Here is a 20,009-nt window from a genome sequence, read left to right on the forward strand (position 1 = left end):
TTTCTCCCCATTCAAAGAGCAGAGGTAACCATACAAGAGTTTATTTCTAATTCTATTGTTTGAACTACCCTTTAAACTGTCCAGATTTTCACTTTTCAAAAAATTTAGCTTTACTTTCCCAAATTCTGTAGTTTCATATACAAGCTGCTTCAATGACTAATAACCACACATGAAGACAGACAGGAACACAGCCTCTATTTACACATACACATAGGTAAGTCAAAAGAGCCATTTCAGCCTCATGCTTGTCCTTGTCTGGATCCAGACCAGTCCCACAATAGCCTTTGTTCAGCCCACAGAAAAACCTTGGCAGTGTGAGGTGAGTTCCTCGAATCAGGGCATTAAATAAGGTACTTGCCTCTACGATGGTGATGGTAATCATGAACCAGGGTGGGGGGCAGCAGGTATAGCTGTCATAGTACCACTTGCGGTCTATCTCTCGTGGCAGGGTCTCGTATGCAACGTGTCGGATCAGCCTCTGTGACAGGCTCAGCCCCGTTTCCTCCAGCAGTGCCTTGCTGCACAGCCTCCTGTTGCCCTGAAGGATGGCTTGGCGGAAACTATTCGACCTTTTGTTGCTCATCTGTGTAAAAAGAAAAACAGGAAACCATGAGGACAAAGGAAGCCTGGCTCAACCTTCGGGGAGATTAGTACCAATTTGGCAGCACCAGACCCATGCGGTCAGGAGAATCACCATCGGGCTTGAGCTGTAGGAACCAAGCCTCAGTCTGATCACAAGGTGACCTATGCAGGGTGCAAGAAAGAACAGTTACAGGACTTACTATTTTGGGGCTGATAAATGAGGTCAGGGTAGAACACTGGCAAAGCAGAGCAGAGGCTGCTGATGTACCCAGCTGAACTCTCCAGCCCATTCACCAGCCTCCTTCCTTTGGCTTCCCCTGATGTACTGAACCTCCCTGTACCTTCCATCAACAGGGGCAGGAAATTCCTTGAATGCAGCAGTAGGTATATTCACAGCATCTAACCCTTATGTTCTGATCCTTGTTGGCAAAGTTTAGCTCTACTCAAGGAAAATCATCCCCTTGTCTAAAACCAAAACAACTACAATGAGCAGTACCAACAGAACACACAACTAAAGTGGTGAGCAGGCTGTTTTAGCTGCTCATAAACTTGCAAGAAGAAAGGATCCATTTTCTAATAAGTTATACTCAGAACAGGCAGATTTTGAGAAGGTGCAGACTTCGGAGGATATGGCCAATTTGTTTTGCATTATCACGAGAAGTGCACAGAATTAACGATCTTTTGAGTATACACTTTCCCAGTTTGGATGCGTAATTAAAGCAATTGAATTTGCAAATGAGGCAGATGGAATTTTATGCTAGCCTGCCTGGGAGGAAAAAAAAAAAATCTGGTCTGAAAGTGCTTGCTCCAAAATTCGTTTAATTGCTAATTAGCCCTGATGTCAAACAAACCTACTGCACCACAGTCACTGTCTGGACTGGCTGAACATTTAGTAGAGAAGCCTTAACAAGATAAAACCGCTAACTATGCTTCCTGTTCTCTATTACTGCTAATGTTGTTCAAGGAACTCCAACACTAGTGAGAGCAGCGAGAGTTCATCTGGGTGATGATCCTGAAGGCATTCCTCAACGTAATAACCATGCAGAAGGGAAAGGCCTTTTTGCTTTTGACAAGAGAAGGATATTGCAGGATCACCGTGGATGTCACATCTCACACAAATGAAGTCTGGCTCTTCAGAGGAGGTGAGAAGCTGGACCTCACATTGCTAAGTGACCTGTCCAAAGCCATAGATTAGTCAGTGGAAGAATCCAGGTTGCAAGACTTCTCTGATTACTAGGCTGCACTGACTTCAAGCCCTTCTGTTCAGTAGTTCTACCTTTCTCTTCCAAGACAGGGAAATAAAACACAGGACTGTCTACATGATAAAATGGAAGCTTATGACAATGATTTCCTCCACGGAATGATGAAAGACAGCTGTAGCTTTGTTCTTTCAACTACCTGTTCTCACACTCAATCATTTTTACAAGGTGTTCCATCTTGGTTGTTTCTGGTCACATCTGGATGATAAAACACTAAGAGTTATTTTAACTGGTAACGATGGGAAAGCAGTAAATGTTGATATTACAAGAGAAAGGGAAATCCTCAGGCAACATGCTGGCAGCTCTGTGGGGAACAAATGTAACTGCTGAAGAAAGACCTTACATGCCTCAAACACAAACAAGGTTACTTCTGTGCACCATAAGGTATTGTCCAATTGGTACCCTGGTCAAACAACAGAACAGATGCATCACATCAACTACACTCATGGCTAATTTAGACACGAGGCAATAGGATCAGAGTGTTTAGAGATGGAGAAGACATTTGAAACCAACTTCTTAGGTGGTTAGACAGGGGGTGTGCTGGGAATTCAATTCACCAGCTCTTAGCAAACAGGCAATGACAAAACTGCCTGCAAATGAAATGGAGCAAGTCTTGAGTTGCTGCAGTCTTGCAAAGCATATGAAAAAATCCAGCACCAAGTGTATTCTTCCCAGATTACAACTCACACCATGATCCTCAGAGGGAACACGGCTGGCAATGAGTAAGAAAGAGATTCCCTGTGTCTACCAACAACAGCAGGTGCTGTGTCAGTAGGAGCCAGGTTTCAATTTACCTAGAAAATCAAAAGCCTTTGGTAATTACAACTAACTCTTCAGAGCCCTTAAGAGACCTAGCTAAACATCCTGCCACCTCAGGCAGAAACACACACACAAAAAATCGTCAGATCTCCTTCTGAGCAAAGGCTATGGGAAGAAGGCCAGACTTCCTATAATGCTTCATAGCCTTGGCATGGTTTTACACCCAAAGTAGGCAGGGACACAGAGTATCAGAAACACATGCTCAAAAGCACCCACAATCCTTAAGATATGAGTGACTGGATGTTCTCCCCTTGTTAAAATTAGACCTCTCAGTAAAAGCACATCCTGCCGGCCTCCACCAGCACCCATTGACCACCATGTCAACAGGGAAAGGTGCTCCCAAGAGGCAGCACAGCTGAGTGCTGGACCTCAAGCAAACACAACAGTCTTGGCCCGACATGTGTAACTCCATAGGCCTTAGGATCATGCTTTTAATCTCAAGTTAGGTGATGAGAAACCAAGGCACAAGGAAAAGACAGAGGATTCTCTCACTGCCACTACTCTCACCAACTCTTGATAAAAAGCCTATTTTGTTCCACAGACTGACTTTAGAATATCCAAATCTTCCCCAAGTCTCCCATATGGTCACAATTTGCTGACTTAATTTTGGAATTACATAATATTGGTATTTATGAGCCAAGTATTTAATCACCAGCTGTAAGAACACTAGCCCATTGTTGGTCTGCATGTTATTACAAGCCCAGAAGCTCAGGGTAGCCCACCCCACTTCTCTTCATACAGTTGATGTGGGACTTCTTTAATGAGCATGATATTAAAGTTGCCGGCAGATGGGTAGAGAAAATAGTATATAGGGAATTAGGAGAGAGGAAACACCACATTCCCTTTGTCCTTCATGCCTGCAAATAGTAATTATGCAAAGAGAAATTTCTCTTGCAAAACAGCCAGTTTGACATGACCTGTAACCACGCTCTGCTATCTCTGCCCTTGGTATTAACATACCAAAACAAAAGAAGGCTTAGCTCTGCTCAAAGGGTGTCTCTGATGCAGCTGATAGGAAGGATAATTTTTTGCCCACTTAGACGTGAATCTGTTTTCCATATTTAAACTGTTAAAATTTAGGATGAGTCCCTAGAGTCTAGTGTGGGACAGTGGAAACTTCATAGGAGTACAAAGTCTTGCTTCTGTTCAGGATATAATCAGTCTAGAATCAATCTCAGATAATCTACAATTTGCAACACAGTCTGGTTATTTCCACTAGCAGATCAATTTTTCTGGGCTTCTTGGCTATCTGTACCACTGTATCTGTTGCTGCTGCAGCACAAGAATATGATAATTAATAACCAAATCATACAGTATTTCCCCACCTCCAGTTACACAGTTTGTGTGGGGCACTGTCCCCTCTTTACGGGCTTTATTCAGACCTATTCATGAGGCTTAGAAAACCATGGACTTCTGCCCACCAGGTATTGGCATCTTTGAGGTTGGTCTACAGCTATTTTTAAACACATCCAAGACCATGACAAGGCAAGGCATTCAGCACTCCAGCTCTGATCCTCCAAGAGACAGAAAACTAAAATCAGAAGTGAGCACATGCTTTTTAAAAGCCTCTGTCAGCTCTAGTTTTATAACCCACTTTACTTACAAATGCAGCTTTTCCAATCAATTCTGCTTTCAAGATTCACATTTATTTCCTTCCCCCACTACTCACTTCTCTAAAATGCTAATGTGGTTAAAGACTGCTTTGCCCAAAACACATAGCTCAGCGTTAAGTTCATCTGTCACAGATGTTCATATCCTCTGCATCAACCTGGTAGCACTCTCCTTTCCCAAAAAGTATCAAATGGAAACTAGAGGAAACAACATCCTGATTTTCTCTGACCAAGCAGTGGTTTCCTCTGAGGATTTATGGAAAGTCAGAGGCAGGGAAAGCCAAATAAATTATCGTTGTTATGCAGTATTCCCTGCTCAACGTTTTGCCCATCCCAGGCTTCCAGCTCTTCCATTAGAAAAGATAAATTGTGTTTGTATTTCCAGGTTAAGCACAGGAACACTTGCAGAAGACTAACTTACTGTTTCAAATACGTCGTGTTCTGTCAAAATGCAGCAAACTTTGAAACCTCAAAACTCTGACACACGTTCCATTTTTTTCACTGTCCTGGGAAGGATTCTGCATCTGAAGTGAAATTCAGATTTTATTTTCTGAAGCATTTTTATTTTAAAATGCCTTTATAATATTTCCCATTCACTTATGTACGTTAGATATATACACAATTAGAATGACCATTTAAGTTGACATCGTGTTTCTCGAGTTTCAAATGCATGTGATTGGAAACAGCTGAGGAATCATGGCTGAGGATGGAAATTTCTGTGCTAAGTTTCACTTCAATTGGCATAGTAATTTTTTGCCATACGAGTTCACTTGGAAGAAAGTGCTCTCTTCTGCTGCTACATGCAGCCAGTACCTAATGGACTCAGATCAATGCATAAGCAGAAGAGATTCCTAAAGCAGCTTTTCCATGCCAGTTATTCAGTTTCAAGATACTCACCTGACCATCTGATACCTTTTCTCCCCTCAGGAGATGCATGTGGCTCTTGGAGTGCTACAAATGACACAACACTCACTTTCCTCCAAAATGGGAAGGAAAATACCACAAAGGCAGTGTGAGGTACATTTGTGAGGAGGATATCTGGTTCCTGGATGTACCCTATGGAGTAAGAACTTTGCACCCCAGTAAGGGCTTTGACACACTGGGAGGTAAGAGATGGACAGGGACACGATCAGATGACCATTAATTTGCAGAATCATCTGTCTATTAAGAAAACATCCTTCTTACTCAGCATAGCATAATGTTAGATCAAATAGAGAAGTAAGAGATTTTCAAACCTTTTTAAAATTAAATGTTTATTACATCTCTGAACTAAAGCCAGGATAAGAACTCAAGTTGCAGTCAGGACAGTGTCAATCAAGGGCAGAGAAATCACTTAAATGTGTGCCCCACTGGACACTGAAGGAAAACCTGAGGTCAGTGATGGGAGTCATCTTGATGTTTGTCACAGTATTTGTTCTGCTTCAATTGTTCAGCTAATGGGAAGCACAGAAAAGCTGAGAAGGAGATACAAAACCTGCAGCTTTTCCTGCAGCAGGACTTTTCAGGTTAGCAACAGTATTTAGTGTTTATAATTATATTCTCATCAGACAAGGCCACTAGAATTGAAGACCGGGATTATTTTGCAATAGAGAGCTTAAAAACTCACTAAAAAGTGAGCAAGAACTTAGCAGGAATAGGAGATATTTATTTAGGCAGACTTTTGTCTTACTGAAGATTCCCCTGAGAATCAGAGATTTAGAGTTTATTGCTCATTTTCCCAGTGACTCAGGTAATAATTATATGCAGTTTCTGCAAAGCATTGTTCAGCTAAGCCTTCAATGCAAGTTGTCAGCTGGTTCAGTAAAGGACAAGGAAAGACACTGGAAGTGGAATTTATAGCTGTTCTATGACTGTACTATGAAGTAATTCTAAGCACCACTAGAAAAAAGAAGTTTTAAAGGACCTCTCTCAACTCCCTGTTATTTGGGGGAAAGAATACAATATATAACTTCTTAAAAGCTCACCTCCACAAAGATAAGAAAGCCCTCCTGATGCTATCACATACACACTAACAAAGCCAGAAGAGAAAATTCAATATTAAAAGGTTTTCTTTTCCCAGCAACAATTCTTTTTCCCCTCTTTCTTCTCATTTCAGCTCAAGCCAAGTTGGAGGAAGTACCCCCAAGTAAAACTGCTACCATTACAAGCACTGGAACTGCAAGGAGCTAGAGTTACTTTCCTTTCAAAGCAGAAAGGATAGCCACAAAAATCTAAAGGCACACACACAAAATCCTCACAGGGGACAGACCAAGCTCTGCTTTTATCACCAAGGTGCCTGAAATGAGCAAATGGCTTCAACCATACAATACTGACAAATGTCTTCAGCTACAAGCAACCACATTTGAAGACTTAAAAAGCAATGGAAAAGTAGGCAGCAGCTTGAGCAAGAGGGTAAAGAGAGTTGAGGGAACAGCGGGAGGGATTCAGCACCTTGCAGAACTGATCCTTCTGACATGACTGGCTACTGCCTATTAAATCCTGTGGCCAGCTGGGGATATTGCCCACCTTCATTCTGTTAAGTTAAAACAGCATGTTGAAAGTTTGCAGAAAAGTTCTTTTACAGACACAAATTATGTGAACTTTTCATTTGGCAACTGCTGACAGTAAGGGTGTGCTCCAAGTCATCTGCAAAAGGAAAAGTCTTAAGTCAGAGAAGCTGCCTTAAAGTCCTCTTTTAGCAGCACACTTGGCCAGCAGAAGGTCTACAGAGCAACAGCCAAAAACACAGACAGAAAAGCAACAACAAAACATCACATCTTCAGACAGAAGTAGCTGCAAAACTCTAAGACAACATATATTTTAATGGTGACACAGCTACTAGTTCTGAGTTTCTTATGTCAATTTAAAATCTCATTAAAGTTTATTGGTTACTTATTGAAAAAAATAAAAAAGAAAACGCAACCTCTACTTCCTATTACAGTCAGGAGGTCAAAATGAACCCTGTTTGATGATATCATCAATGACATTTTAGAGATTTGATCCTTAGCAAGAAACAAAGATGGCTGAACGTTATCAAGCACAAAGCATGCACTAAACCCCACTACACATCACTGCCTGTACCAAGACTGACAGCTATAAAGGGAATCAGGACTGCTCCACCAATTTCGCAGTACCATTTCTGTCTGCTTCAACTGTGATGTTGCTTTCCATCAGGAAGTTCACAAGGAAGGTTTTACAGCAGAAAACTGGGGAAAGAAGAAGCCCTACAAGTTTTAGATGTTGGAAATTGATAGCAACTGGAGCAAGAGAGAGAAAAGAGATGCCACTTGTAAGTACCGTTCTGGCATTTGCTTTACCTATTGATTAGCAAGGGCAAAAAATGCAGATGAGGAGGATAGAGGAGCTGATGATAGAAAATCAATGGCTTCTTTACAGAAGACACTCAATAGAGTGAAGGAAATTTGCCATTCTGCAGAAATCGCTTCAGGTGGATGTGAACTGTTACTGTCTCCCATTTCCCAAAGAAGGAAAATGCTGCTGCCCGTGTCTTTCACCTCCCACCTACATCTCATTAGCTTGCACAGCTCTGAGCTCTGTGGAGTAAGAAGAGAGAAAAAGCCCAGCTCTACTCGTGAGCCTGCTGCCAACACACTGGTTGGCCTTGGGCCATCATTTCTGTAAAATAACTCAGAAGATACCTCTTCCTCTTCCCACCACCTAAGTGCTATGCTGCTAATGCTTACATGGTATTTTGAATATACTAAACAGTAGAACAAGCAGCTGTTACTATAAATTCACAACTGACCACACTTTATTAAGTTGAAGCTGAGGGAAACCTCAAACTCACTGCGATCTATTTGATAATTTCTTCATTTATTTTCCTGTATACATAAACACATGCAGGGGACTAAGACACTTCAGTTAGATCCAGTAGATCTATTTTATGCCATTATATCACCATAATTTCATCTTCATACTGACCACTGCTTGATTGAGTCTGTAACCTGGATCCATGACGGCTGTGCCTTGCCAGCCAGAGCACTCACCAGGTTGACGAAGTCCTGGTAGCAGATCCTCCCCTCCGAGTTGCTGTCTGCCAGGGCCAAGAGGACCTCCAGCTTGTGGGGGTCCAGCTCTGAGCCATGCCTCTGGAGAAGGGAACGAAACTTCTCCGTGCTGATATAGCCGGTGTTGTCAGGATCAAACTGGAATAGTAAGGGAAAGCATCAGGATTAACCATTCCATGTTACATAAAACTCTGACCTTCTATGTATTCTTTATGTGCTGCAAACCTACAGGGATCCTGAGGGCTGCTGGACGCTCCAGTGACCTTCTGCTTCTTTTTACTGCCCAGGAAACTACAGAGCACCCTGCTGCAGAGATGAGCCAATCCACGTGTCATCATCCCACTTCCACACAAGCTTCAGATAAGTTGTCTCTCCTCACCTTCCCTCCCTCCCTATTGATTCTCTTGGCTATTTTTTTACACCCTACTCTATCTGGACTATCAAGCAGATGGGAGATGAAGCCTATGAGACAAAGCATACTGGAATGAGTTTTACACCTATATTTCCTAACACAATTTCAACACAGGAACATCATCTCTGCTCACGTATTTTCTGTTCAGTCTTCACGATAACTTTCCAGATCATCTTTAACTTCAACATTTAAGTGCTTTCAATGCTGAAGAGCTCTTTAGAGATGAATTGGAACGAGACTTTGGACAGAAAGCAAAGCATTAAGTCAAACTAAAAATAGCAAGGTAGCCACATGCCTATTTCAGAATATAAATGAGACTCATTAGAAAGAAAGTCCTAGGTGAGATTTGGAGGGAATCCCACTCTGACCAAAAAAGTCACTTTTTCTGTCAGTCCAAATGGTTCGTCTCCTAAAAGTGACGCTGAACAAAAGGAGACAGCTTTGCAAGGTTGTCTGAACTCAGAACTGCTTCCAGCCCCTAACTGGCACGGAGCTCCTCAGGGCACTCAGCCAGGGGCTGCCAGCGCTCCGCCAGGCACACTGCCCCAGCAAAGCCTGCACTGGCACCACGCTGAGCATGTTTGTTTCTTTTGTGCTTTGAAACTGAGCGCATGCGAGTGGCCAGACGATCCAGCACTGGCTGTGGTGCAGTCTGATCTCTGCCAGCTCTTCGTTGCTGGGAGATTTGCCTTTGATTTCCCAAACTTGGCTCTGAGCAGCCTGGTGCTTACTGGCCTCCTTTTGTAGATAATGATATCGAGCTTGTTGGCTAGACTGAATGGCTGTCAGGGGCAGGGTGGTCAGGAGAGTCTTTTCATGGTAACATTTGGGACATAAAGAGCCTTGGCAGAGCCCAAAAGTTCCTGACAATCCTCACTCTTTCCTAACAGAACAAAAGCTGAGCAGACGCCAGGCCTTCAATCAGACACAGCAGAGTAAAGGCTGCCTTGGCAAGGGAGCGGGCGAGCAGAGCGATGTGGCAGAGGATGCAGCCTGGCAGCAGCAGGGCTGGCAGCACTCTGCCATCAGCAGAACAGCTAAAGCAATATCCTCGAGCACGGGCAGCTTGTTTAGAGGCTGCAGCACCACGCGTGAGGACTTGAAGGACCTGGCGCCAGTTCCTTCAGGCTTAAGCCAAGTACTTTTCTCCCACTGGCGACTGCTACCACTGGCTGCTTTGTAGAGAAGGAGCTGCCTAAATGGAGCAGGGAAGATCACAGGCCCTTGCTGGAACAAGATATTTTGTCAGAAGCTCCTGGGGGAAGTGGATTACCCAAGACAAGACAAACCAAATGACCAGCAGGCAGTCAGAGCTGGGTACTCGCCATCTGCAAAGGGTTGTTCTGTCCTTGTGAGGTGGCCTGGATGTATGCTTCCTGACAGTTGGCACCCAGAGCCAAAGGTGGATTTCATCAGCTGTTTACTGTTAAACAGCTTAGTATTAATCCCTGGACAAGTTTGGCTCCCCTACTCCAGTCACCCCAATTTAATGCTTTGAATTAAACTGAATCTTAAAACCAACTCAAATATTAGGGCTTCTCCACAAGGCTCAGTTCTGATACTTTCTGGGTCTTGCTGGGAAGTCACAGACTTTTGCGATCCCTAATCCCAGAAGCAAATAAAGGAAATAAGTATTATTAGCATCATACCTGAGATGACCTTTCTCAAAGGAATCAGTAGAAGCAGAGAGATGGCTCATTCAGTGAATGGAACTAACACCTGCTATCCCACAGACTGTACTGTTTTCATCCTTGTTTCCCGAAAACATTTGGCCCAACCAGAGCTCTACTTACTTATATCTGGACATTTAGAATGTATCTTGTCTAGGACAAAACCTTTTGCTCTTTGAAGGCTTAAATGCCTCCCAGCTTGAGGACCAGGGTCAGTAAGAGAAGAGTGGGAATCTCCCCCATGCTGTGCGCTCACTTTTTGACTTTGTAGAAAGACCAATGGCCACAGCAGTGGGAAACATTGATATTCCTTCAAAGGTCAAAAGAGATACAAGTGCTGAAGCATGCAGGCTCCCAAAGCATACAAAGCTACTCAGATCACAAAACACTTTCCCCAGACTTCATTCTGCTTTAAAGCATCTGAAAAGAGACACTTCGTGACCAGGAGCAGAGATTACATAAGCAGTTCCGAACTTCGAACCAGCCCACAGGGACACAAGGTTCTGCTGCTTCTCTCACCAAGTGTCAGAAGGGTCTGTCACTGCCTTAGGCAGCATGTTTCCCTCTTTCACATTACTATGTATAATTTTCATTTTGGCTAAGTTATTGATAACAATTAGAAATAAGTTTGAAGTAAAACTGTGGATCTGAGCAGCGTGAAAGAGCAATGGGTGAACAGTAAATAAGTGGCATCTGAACTGAAAATGTCTGCCTCAGAACAGGACTGGAACACAGCTTCCACTGACAACCTGGAACAGAATGTTTTACTGTAAACCCCAGCTGTAAGGGAATTCTCTTATTTTTAAGTATTTTTTCTATCAAATAAAATAAAGACACTTTAAACTTGTCTGTCACCACAACACTCAAAATCCATCCCAACACTGCAAACCACCTCAAACCCTGCTTCTGATATTGCAGCTAAACACAGAAGTCGAGGAGTAGAGCCAACCCTGCAGAACAAGCCTCTCCATGCACAGCAAAAGCAAGCTGTGACAGCACACTCACAACAATTGGGTCCATCAATTAAAAAAAAGAGGCAACTGACCTTTGCTAGGCGCTTCATGTATTTATCCATGATGATCCACTTCTCCCACAAGCTCAGTCAAGCACCTTTGTCTCACAGAGAGGCTGCACTGAGCGCCAGCCCCACAGGGCTGAGCCTCCCAGCACCAAGGCAGCCCAAGGCTTCCTTCAGCTTGGTTACTTCTGCCTCTGCTGAATGTACACGTACTTGGACAGACAAGTGCAACCCAACCACTGCAGGGCTAAGGAAGCCCGACTGCCCCTCTCTACCCCCAAACAATGGGATACTAACGGCAATTTCATGCAAGGTTTCCTCCAGATTTCAATGACAATCACTCTTAACTCCCTTGATCCTCAACCAGGCTCTTAAGCAAAATGTAAATATGTTAATGACTGTAGCAGCCATCTGACCCAAGATCTTAATTCCCTACCCCAAACAAGCTGGGTTTTTTGCTTGTTTTTCTATTTCTTATTTTAGAGCAAATAGTCCATAAAAGTAAGGACAACACTGCAAGACAAAAATGAGAGGAGGGGGCTCAAAACCTGATAGAAGTAGGAAACCAGATTAGGAAAGAAAATAATCCCACATTGTTCCTCCTCTTTAATTAAAGACACATCAGCCACGGCTGAGTGAGCAAGTAGGGTGGAGGCTGATGCTGCAGACAGACAATTGGTGTCTTGGGAAAAGGCAGGCACTTCACACAGCACAGCCAGCTGCTTCTCTGCTCCATGGCAAACAGCCCTCTGGGGCATCAGTGCAGCTGCAGAGTCAACAGCTGAACTGGGCACAATGTGAGGGTCCTTGGCTGGGTTTGGAGTTGCAGATCTGACCCAGGAGCAGAGAATTTCCTACCAACCATGGTTTCTCACATTGAGGGGCTTTGTCTTGGCATGGAGAGAACATATCACTCCAATCATAATCCAAACATATCACTCCTCTTCATAATAGGCAAGGCTCCAAGAAATTTATCTAATTTGGATGTTAGCTGGGGATTGAATTACTCCCTTCAAAATAGAATTGTTCCATGGTTCAGCAATGCCTTCACTTGTGGAAGAGACCAGCCTGGCTGTCAGGCCTCCTGGCACTGACCCCAGCTCTGCTCTGCACTAGGAGGCAGGTTCCGAAAATAAATTGCCCCGAGTTTTAGCTGCTCCTCTTGAGACACAGAAATGGCAACTGCTGCTTTATTTTCCACTACAAAGAAGCTGTCAATAGAAGGCCTGCTTCTTGCTCACATGCAGGCTTCTTCCCATGACTGGCACTAGAAAGGAGAGCCAACTGTGTGTTAAGTTTTTTCCATCTCTGATGGGTTCAAAAAGAACTCAGAGTTTGCTGGTTTTGAACTTAAGACCATTATGCAGCACTGTATCTGCAATCTACAGATGCTAACATGCACTGGGAACTCAGACCACCTCCAGCTTCAAGGGCCATACTGTAGTAAAAGCAACAGTCCCCAAGTGAATTTGACAGACTCCATGTCCAAGCTGTGAAACGATACGTAGGATTGACACTGAAGATCTCCTGAAGATAAGTTAGATATCTTACCAGAGCAGCTCATTTTCTATCTTTCCACAGTCTCTGGAGTCATGCTGGGAGCTTTTTTTTTTTTTTTTTTTTTTTTTTTTTAAACATGCAAGGATATGTAGCATTTCATGCTTTGATGAAAATTAAAGGAATGACAAGGCAGAAGGTGAAAAACTGCCTCATACTATCCAGGGGAGGGCAGGAGAAAGGTCTGCTTTAACAATTTCATCACTATCTGGTGGCAATGACTTTCCCAGCAACTTAATGATCCTACTGTCTCTTCTGTCTCTTCTAGTGCACATGAGAGGAGGAACCCTAATCCAGAAGAGATGAAGGCCAGCGTTTACCTTTTCACCTCAAAATTCATCTTTTCACCATTAAGTCACCAAATCTGAGACTCATGAACACGTGTGGCAAGACATTAGTGCTGGCTTCAGTGATGCACACTCTCTTCCTTTGTTAATAATGAATTCAACCACCACTGCTCAGTCAGTATGAAGTGATTACAGGCTGTCCAGCTGTACCTTCAACACATGCTAGTTTGCTTTGACCTGAGGTGAACTGGAGGACTGGAAACATCACCCAGCTCTCAAAAGCCAGATTATATTTAAGCACAAAAGAAAGAACCTCACTAACTCACCAGACAGGGCCCGTAGACGTCACCCACTCCATAGGAAAGCTGCTGCAAGAGAGCAAAATACTTTCCAGCTCAGCATCTGCAGTGTTTGCAGAACACACAGCCCATCGCCTGGATTTGTGTAACTGTTTCTCTGTGTGTAGCACATGGCAAAGTGGAAATGGAGGGAGCTGGTCTAAGATGCCCTTTTCTTTGGAGATTCAGGAGTGCACCACTGTAAAGTTATTAAGCAAACAGGAAAGAAAGTTTTGGGAAGGTTTGATTCTTGGTATTGCAGACTTCCAGAGTGAGCCAACAAGTCTCTCAGAGTGCCTGGACTTCCCTGTCTACAAGGCAAAAGCGATGTAGCTGCGCCTTCATGACCCTGCACAGTGAGTGCTGGGTAGTAGTTACAGAGCATGACAGGGTGATAACTACAACAACAAAGTGCAATTAGCAAGCCACAAGGCCAAGCAGTACAGGGAGAACATGAACACAGATGGCCTTCTGCCAAGGTTTCACATAGAGAAACCAATCAGCCTTTCCAAAACCAAAGCCAGTGACGACTGGAACAAAGGCCCATCAGCCAGACACCACAAAGAACTCCTGCCCTTACCTCCCTGACTCCGTAGAATTTTAGATCCTGCTCCAAGCAACTACTGATATACAACAGACTAAGCAAAACCGGCATTCAGAGACCCCAGGAAATTCTCTCCTTGCTGGGAAAGCCTATAATGCACAGGCAAGTACCCAAAATCCATGTTTCCACCACCAGGAACATTTTTAAATGCAGCTTTCTTCCTTCTCCTTCCTATGTCTGTGGGATTCTGAATGCAAGTCCTCCAGAGACAGAGAGAGGAAGAAAGCCAAGATGCACTCACAGGGCCTGCTGAATCAGCTTTCAGTCCTCTGCTGCCTCAATGACCCACCACTCTGAGCAACCCCGTTGCCGTGCTCCAGATCAGCCTCCTGGCAGAACACTCACAGGAATCAGCCTCCAGCCTGAGCTGGGAAATTACAAAGCCTTCAAGCCATCCAGAACTAAATTATTCAAAATATGCCACTGTGCTGGCTTTGAAACCAAAGCCACACTCTAAAAAGAAGCCAGGGTAAACAGAAGCTCCATTATCAGCAACACTGACGAGGAAGACGACGTAGCACTGAAAGTGAGGGAGATAATTACACAATTAATGAGATGGCATGGATGGCAGGAGATGCCCTCCATTCTGCCACAAGATTTCATGCAGAAAGATGTGTTTATAGACTCTGCCTTCTCCAGTTCTGCTTCTTCCTCTTCTATTATTTATGTAACTGCATTAAGACTAATGGAAAGAAGCCGAGGCACTCTAAAACAAAATTTATTTATTTATTTATTTTTAGATGGAAATATGATTTTTAATCTTGACCCTGGGCTGGTCATATTGCACATTTTGCTGGATAGACATCCTCAACCAATACAACAGGCCAGGCAAGCAGGGCAGCTCACAGCTCAGTCTTGAAAGTCATAAATCTTACATCACCAGTCCAGCCCTGCTGACTAACTGGACAACCACAGGCCAAATCTCCACATAGCTTTGCCTGTTTGCATGCTTTGCTGGTCTAGGCTCATAACATTTCCAACAGCAACAAACAGCCCAAATACAGATTTTAGAAGAAATAAGCAAAGATACAGGTTAACAACCATAATTGGAGAGCGTAATTGAGAGAATGGAAGTCGCATTCCTCAGCAATAGAAAATTTAAAGTGACTCAACCCCCCCAACCCCAGAACTGCAACAACTGAAAACAAAGGAGAAAACAAGGCAGGATGGAGAGACAGGAAGACCAGACTGAAAATGACATTTAGGACACGGCAATACTTCTCTTATTCATGCATCATTCTTGCAACGCTGGGAAGTGGGAAGAGTCTTCTCACCTGCAAGAGAAAAATCTTCCTCAAACAGTCCCACTGGGGATTAATTAGCCCACCAAGAGAGATGAACTTCTAGCAGAGCATCCTCATGGAGCTTGCTGCAGACTGCTGCAGATTGGACGGTCACAGAAAAGGGAGAGCACAGACACAAAAGGAGGACTGGGGAAGGGGCAGAAGGAGAGGGCAGCCCAGGCGGGCTGAGAGGAAGCCCAGATGAATGGAGAAAGGCAGGCAGCGATGTGAATGAGCAAAAAGGTAATGAATGGTAAGGAAGGCACAGAAGCTTTACACAGGGCAGAGAGCAAAGACAGGCCTGAATGGAAAGAGTGAAAGATGCTGCTTGAATGGAAGGGGGAAGAGGGAGGAGAAATGAGGCAGAGAGAGAGCAGAGCGGCACACAGTTAAACACTGCAAACAGAATAGCTTCCCACACAGACTTGACAAGGCCTTAAAGAGAGGGAGACAAGTAACACAGCATGAACTTTAATCCAGGAGCAGAAAAGCTGCCTGGAGCAGACAGTGTTACCATCGTCTGCCCCTGTATAATCCCTCCACCATCAGACACCTTCTTTGCTCCCAGTCAGCAGATTCTCATGAACCCAGCACAACTCAAACAGCAGCCACCAAAGGCCAAACAGCCCCCGTCAAAAGGAGTTGTAGCAAAACTGAGCCACTGACATGGAAATAGCTGGTGGGATAAAGCAGCAAGATAATTACAAGGATCAACCCAACAGATGCAAGTGTACCGCTATCCAACTACACACAGTTCGCATGTGCAACACAGAAACACTGCTTATCATCTGTGTTGTCTGCAGAGCTTCCCACCAATTTCTAACGCCAGGACAATTTTTTCAAAACAAAACTTCTCCAGGTAAAACTTTGAGATTTCAGTCATGCCAAGACTTTCTCGTGCATCTGCCTTAGCTTTCAACACTGATCATTTTAGAGGAAATTCCCTCAAATTCCATAAGGCCAATATAGTGGGCAATAGCATTTTTAAAATTTTTCATTAGAAAACTGTCATTTGTAATGTGAACCCAGGGCAGCGGCCTAATTCACCCAAGGATGCAGGAGATTTAAAATATGACTGTAGTTGAAATGAGTTGCCTGTGCTCCAGCCACCTCCATGTAGCACTCCTACATTGTCACCTAGTAAGAGACTAGTAAAAATTGGAAATTGCCAAATACTCTTGGGGGGATTTTTAAGTAGGGTTTAAAGCAGACAAAAGGTCAAAGCACTCCCAGGAAGTACTCTGAGGTTGATGATATCTACAAATGAGATATCCAAGTGAGTCTCTGTTGGAAACAGCAGGGACGTGAGGCTGATGTGTGTTTGCACAGGAATACACAAGCATACAGCAGTGCTAGAGGGACAGCAAGAGTCTGTAGAAAGGATGCTCTGGCAAGCTGGCAAGCCTGAACATTGCAGCTTCACAGGACAGTTGAGCCCATGAAGAAACGTAATTGCGAACAGTATTGTGTCTTGGTTTTCTATCTACTAGCTTGGGTACTAGCACATCACATTACATACAGCACTAGGCAGGAGGGTGAGAGAATATGAATAATTCTCAATTTAATGAAAGGAATGTGAGCTGCGCAGCTGCTGTGGTTCAAGCAAGCTCTAACAGCACCAGCCATTGCTTTGGGTCAAAAGATCATACCATTTCAGCCTGCTTCCTGATTTGCACTCCATCCCAGCTGCCTTCCTCTCCCTTTAGTGCCTGCCTGCAGGAACGGCTAGCTCTCTGGAAGAAATCCAAACACAGGCAGGAGAGGTTACAAGTACTGTGGGGAATGACAACACAAGGCAGTTCACTATTTAGTCTAGAAGCATTCAAACAGGGTCAGCATCTACTAAAAACAATGCTTACATACATAAATACTATGCAGAAGACGGATTTCTTAGTTGGGACATCCAGGAGCTCAGGCTGGAGGTTGCTGGAATCTACATCTCTGGGAAGCTGCAGCTGTTACCTCTGAATCAGACAGACTTTGCTGCCAGCAGCTAGTGACTGACAAGTCATCCCCTTCCAGAAAGGGCTGCTGCAGCATCCATGAAGGAATGGAACCAATCTGCCCCCTCCCTCCCCAACCCACATCCAGATGGAATTCTAGCTCTTTCCTGCTCCCCGAATCTAAGTGTCCCATATCAGACAGACAAGACAAAACTATTACCACAGGCTAGTCAACTCTTTTACACAAATTAACTCAGGACAGTTGAAATGACTCGCTGACAATGTTGGCCTTTGTGTAAGTCAACAGTAAATACAAACTGAGATGTTTTGTAAGGGTGGAGGGCAAAAGAGGGCTGAGAGGACAGTGATGATAGGGGAGCAAGTCCTGTCTAAAAGCAGTGATGCTGTTGGAAGTGTGGAGCTGATGGGCAAGGAAGGAGGCAGATAAAATGCAAATAAAAATCATTGACTGGAAGTCTGAAAAATACTCAGGGAAGCATAGCCATACAACAGATCCACAGAGCTGTCTCTCCACCTTGCAACCTTCATTCTACACAAAGAGAAACTTTCATAGCATTTATCCAGCTAAGGATCTCACTCCACAGAGTTCAGGCATCCCAGAAGAGCTTCTGCAGAGCTAACTCTGGACATAACACCAACACCTCACCCAGAGCATCCACACACCCAGTCCTGCAATGACTGCTCTGGGTTATCTCAGCACTTTTCAGCCCCACAAATCTCATACAAGAGCTCTATTGTTGTTGTAGCCTTCCAGGGCCTGTGTAGCAGCCACGGAAGAAACCTAAACAAAAAGTCATCAGCCCCTGAAATCCTGTCATACAAACAAGACTCTTCCCACCCACTGCCACAAGGACTGAAAGGAGAGGGACTGAACCCCCCCTGCCCACCCCTGCCTGGTGGTCTTTTTGTTCCGTGACCTTCCCCTGCACAAACACAACCCCACAACAATCAGACTGGCAATATAATGTGGCAGTGCCGGCTTTCCCAGCCCTTCAAGGCGAGCTGAGGAGGGAAAGGAGGGAGAGCTGGGGAAAGCCAAAGAGACATGGGGATGAAGAACACCTGGGCAATGAAATAACAAGCAATGTTACAATTCCTACTTCCACAGTTCCATAAGAACACCTTTAATAAAAGAAATAAAAGAGATGCTGTCTCAAAGAGCTCAAAATGACAGAGGAATACAAACCATACTTTTTTCATATAATAATAATAATAATTCAACAACATTTCTAAACTCTGTGTATAACTTCTAACATTACCCCCAAGAAGCCCTAAAAATTGAGCCCCTTGTTGCAAACTCTGCTGATTTTACTCATTTGTCTTTGAGATTTAAATTTACAGACGTATTAGACGTAAGGTGCCTTCAGGTCCCACAGTGTCTTTGCAAGGAAACAGATTCAGTTTGCTTAATGGTAGGACCAACATCTCCTTTGGGAAAGGACAAGAGATTCCTAGGCCTTGTTAGGGGCAGATCAGAAAACCAACAGAGCAAGAGGAAAGCTCCTATCTTCTGAAACGTCAGTGGATTCTCCCCAGCATCTTGTGCATGTAAAGGAAAAGGCAGACTCCACAGGAAAGCAAACCAAATAAAGCAAGAAGAAATATAATCTCCCAAGGCTTGGATTCAGTAAGCTTAGTGGGGCCTTCAGCTGTGCTTCAGGGCACTGGAAATACAGGCTAAGTACTTTTAGAAGTGCAGGAGCCTGTGCTTTCTGAGATCCTGGCAGTCAAAGTGGTAACGGAAAGCAAGCAAAGCTGCAGGAAAGCACTTGTGTGATTTACAGACATATTGCCCCCTAGGGAGCACGTTACAGTAAGAAATGACATCTCAACTACTGCCCGTGCCCCACAGTGCTGTTATCATTACCCACATCCTTGATCAAAGCACTGCAATTGCACAGTAGAAAACCACCCAGTGATGCAGGTATGACAACACTTCCATGGGATGATGCAGCTGAAGTAAGGAGAGTGAGTCTTGTAGAGCCACACAGCTGCTGGGTGCACGAAGCCACATCTCAGCAGCTGGCTGCAGTGAGGGGAGTGGAGCTGCAACCAGCTCTTGCCTGTGACCTGATGTGAACTGGAGTAACTGGAAGAGCAGCAGCGATGAGCCTGCACACAACTGGCAAACTGCCCTCCGCAAGGAGACCGCCCCTTGTCAATCCACTCCAGCCTTAATCCTCCGTGGAAGCGTCCCATCAGCACCGTGCTAAGAGGCAATCTTTCAAGCCAGATGCTAACAATTAACGATAGCAAAGATGAGGAATGAGAGGATAGATGGAAAATGAATACAACCAGGTTCTGCTCATCACAGTGAAAGTCTTGGAGGAGCTGGACAGGAGATGTACAGGTAAGATTTTTAGTGTTGTTTAGCTCCACAGTAACCACTACATATAGACATGCACAGGACAGTAAATACACTGCGCCTACAGCAACAGATGTGAGGCAGTGACAGTCAGTCTCACTATTTCTTCTCATTTGAAAGGAAGTAGCTATGGCCCAGCTGTAAAGCTGCTCTGGGATCTGCACTACTTCTGTTTCACACAAGATAAACACAAACCTGCCACTGGTACGAGATGCGATCTGTGAGTCTGAGTAT

At 44.2% G+C, this 20,009-nt stretch overlaps 1 protein-coding gene across 7 annotated transcripts in view; it reads right to left on the minus strand.

Moving 5' to 3' along the window:
- RHBDL3 (rhomboid like 3) overlaps positions 1–20,009 on the minus strand; it is a 49,158-nt gene that overhangs the window by 12,960 nt on the left and 16,189 nt on the right. For 2 of the 7 annotated variants that reach the window (XM_085239885.1, XM_085239882.1), the window contains exons 2-3: positions 8,257–8,415; positions 359–583 (exon numbers count right to left, since the gene is read on the minus strand). In XM_085239885.1, the coding sequence (XP_085096011.1) occupies positions 359–583 (225 nt within the window). In that variant the 5' untranslated portion in view covers positions 8,257–8,415. Of the gene's footprint in view, positions 1–358; positions 584–8,256; positions 8,416–8,506; positions 8,532–11,404; positions 12,964–17,095; positions 17,180–19,970; positions 19,990–20,009 lie in introns of those variants that run through there. The other 5 variants (XM_085239887.1, XM_085239881.1, XM_085239884.1 and 2 more) reach the window with 5 other exon arrangements.

The sequence above is a fragment of the Meleagris gallopavo genome, chromosome 20 (assembly GCF_905368555.1).
Source record: "Meleagris gallopavo chromosome 20, MGAL_WU_HG_1.1, whole genome shotgun sequence".
Classification (NCBI taxonomy): domain Eukaryota; kingdom Metazoa; phylum Chordata; class Aves; order Galliformes; family Phasianidae; genus Meleagris; species Meleagris gallopavo.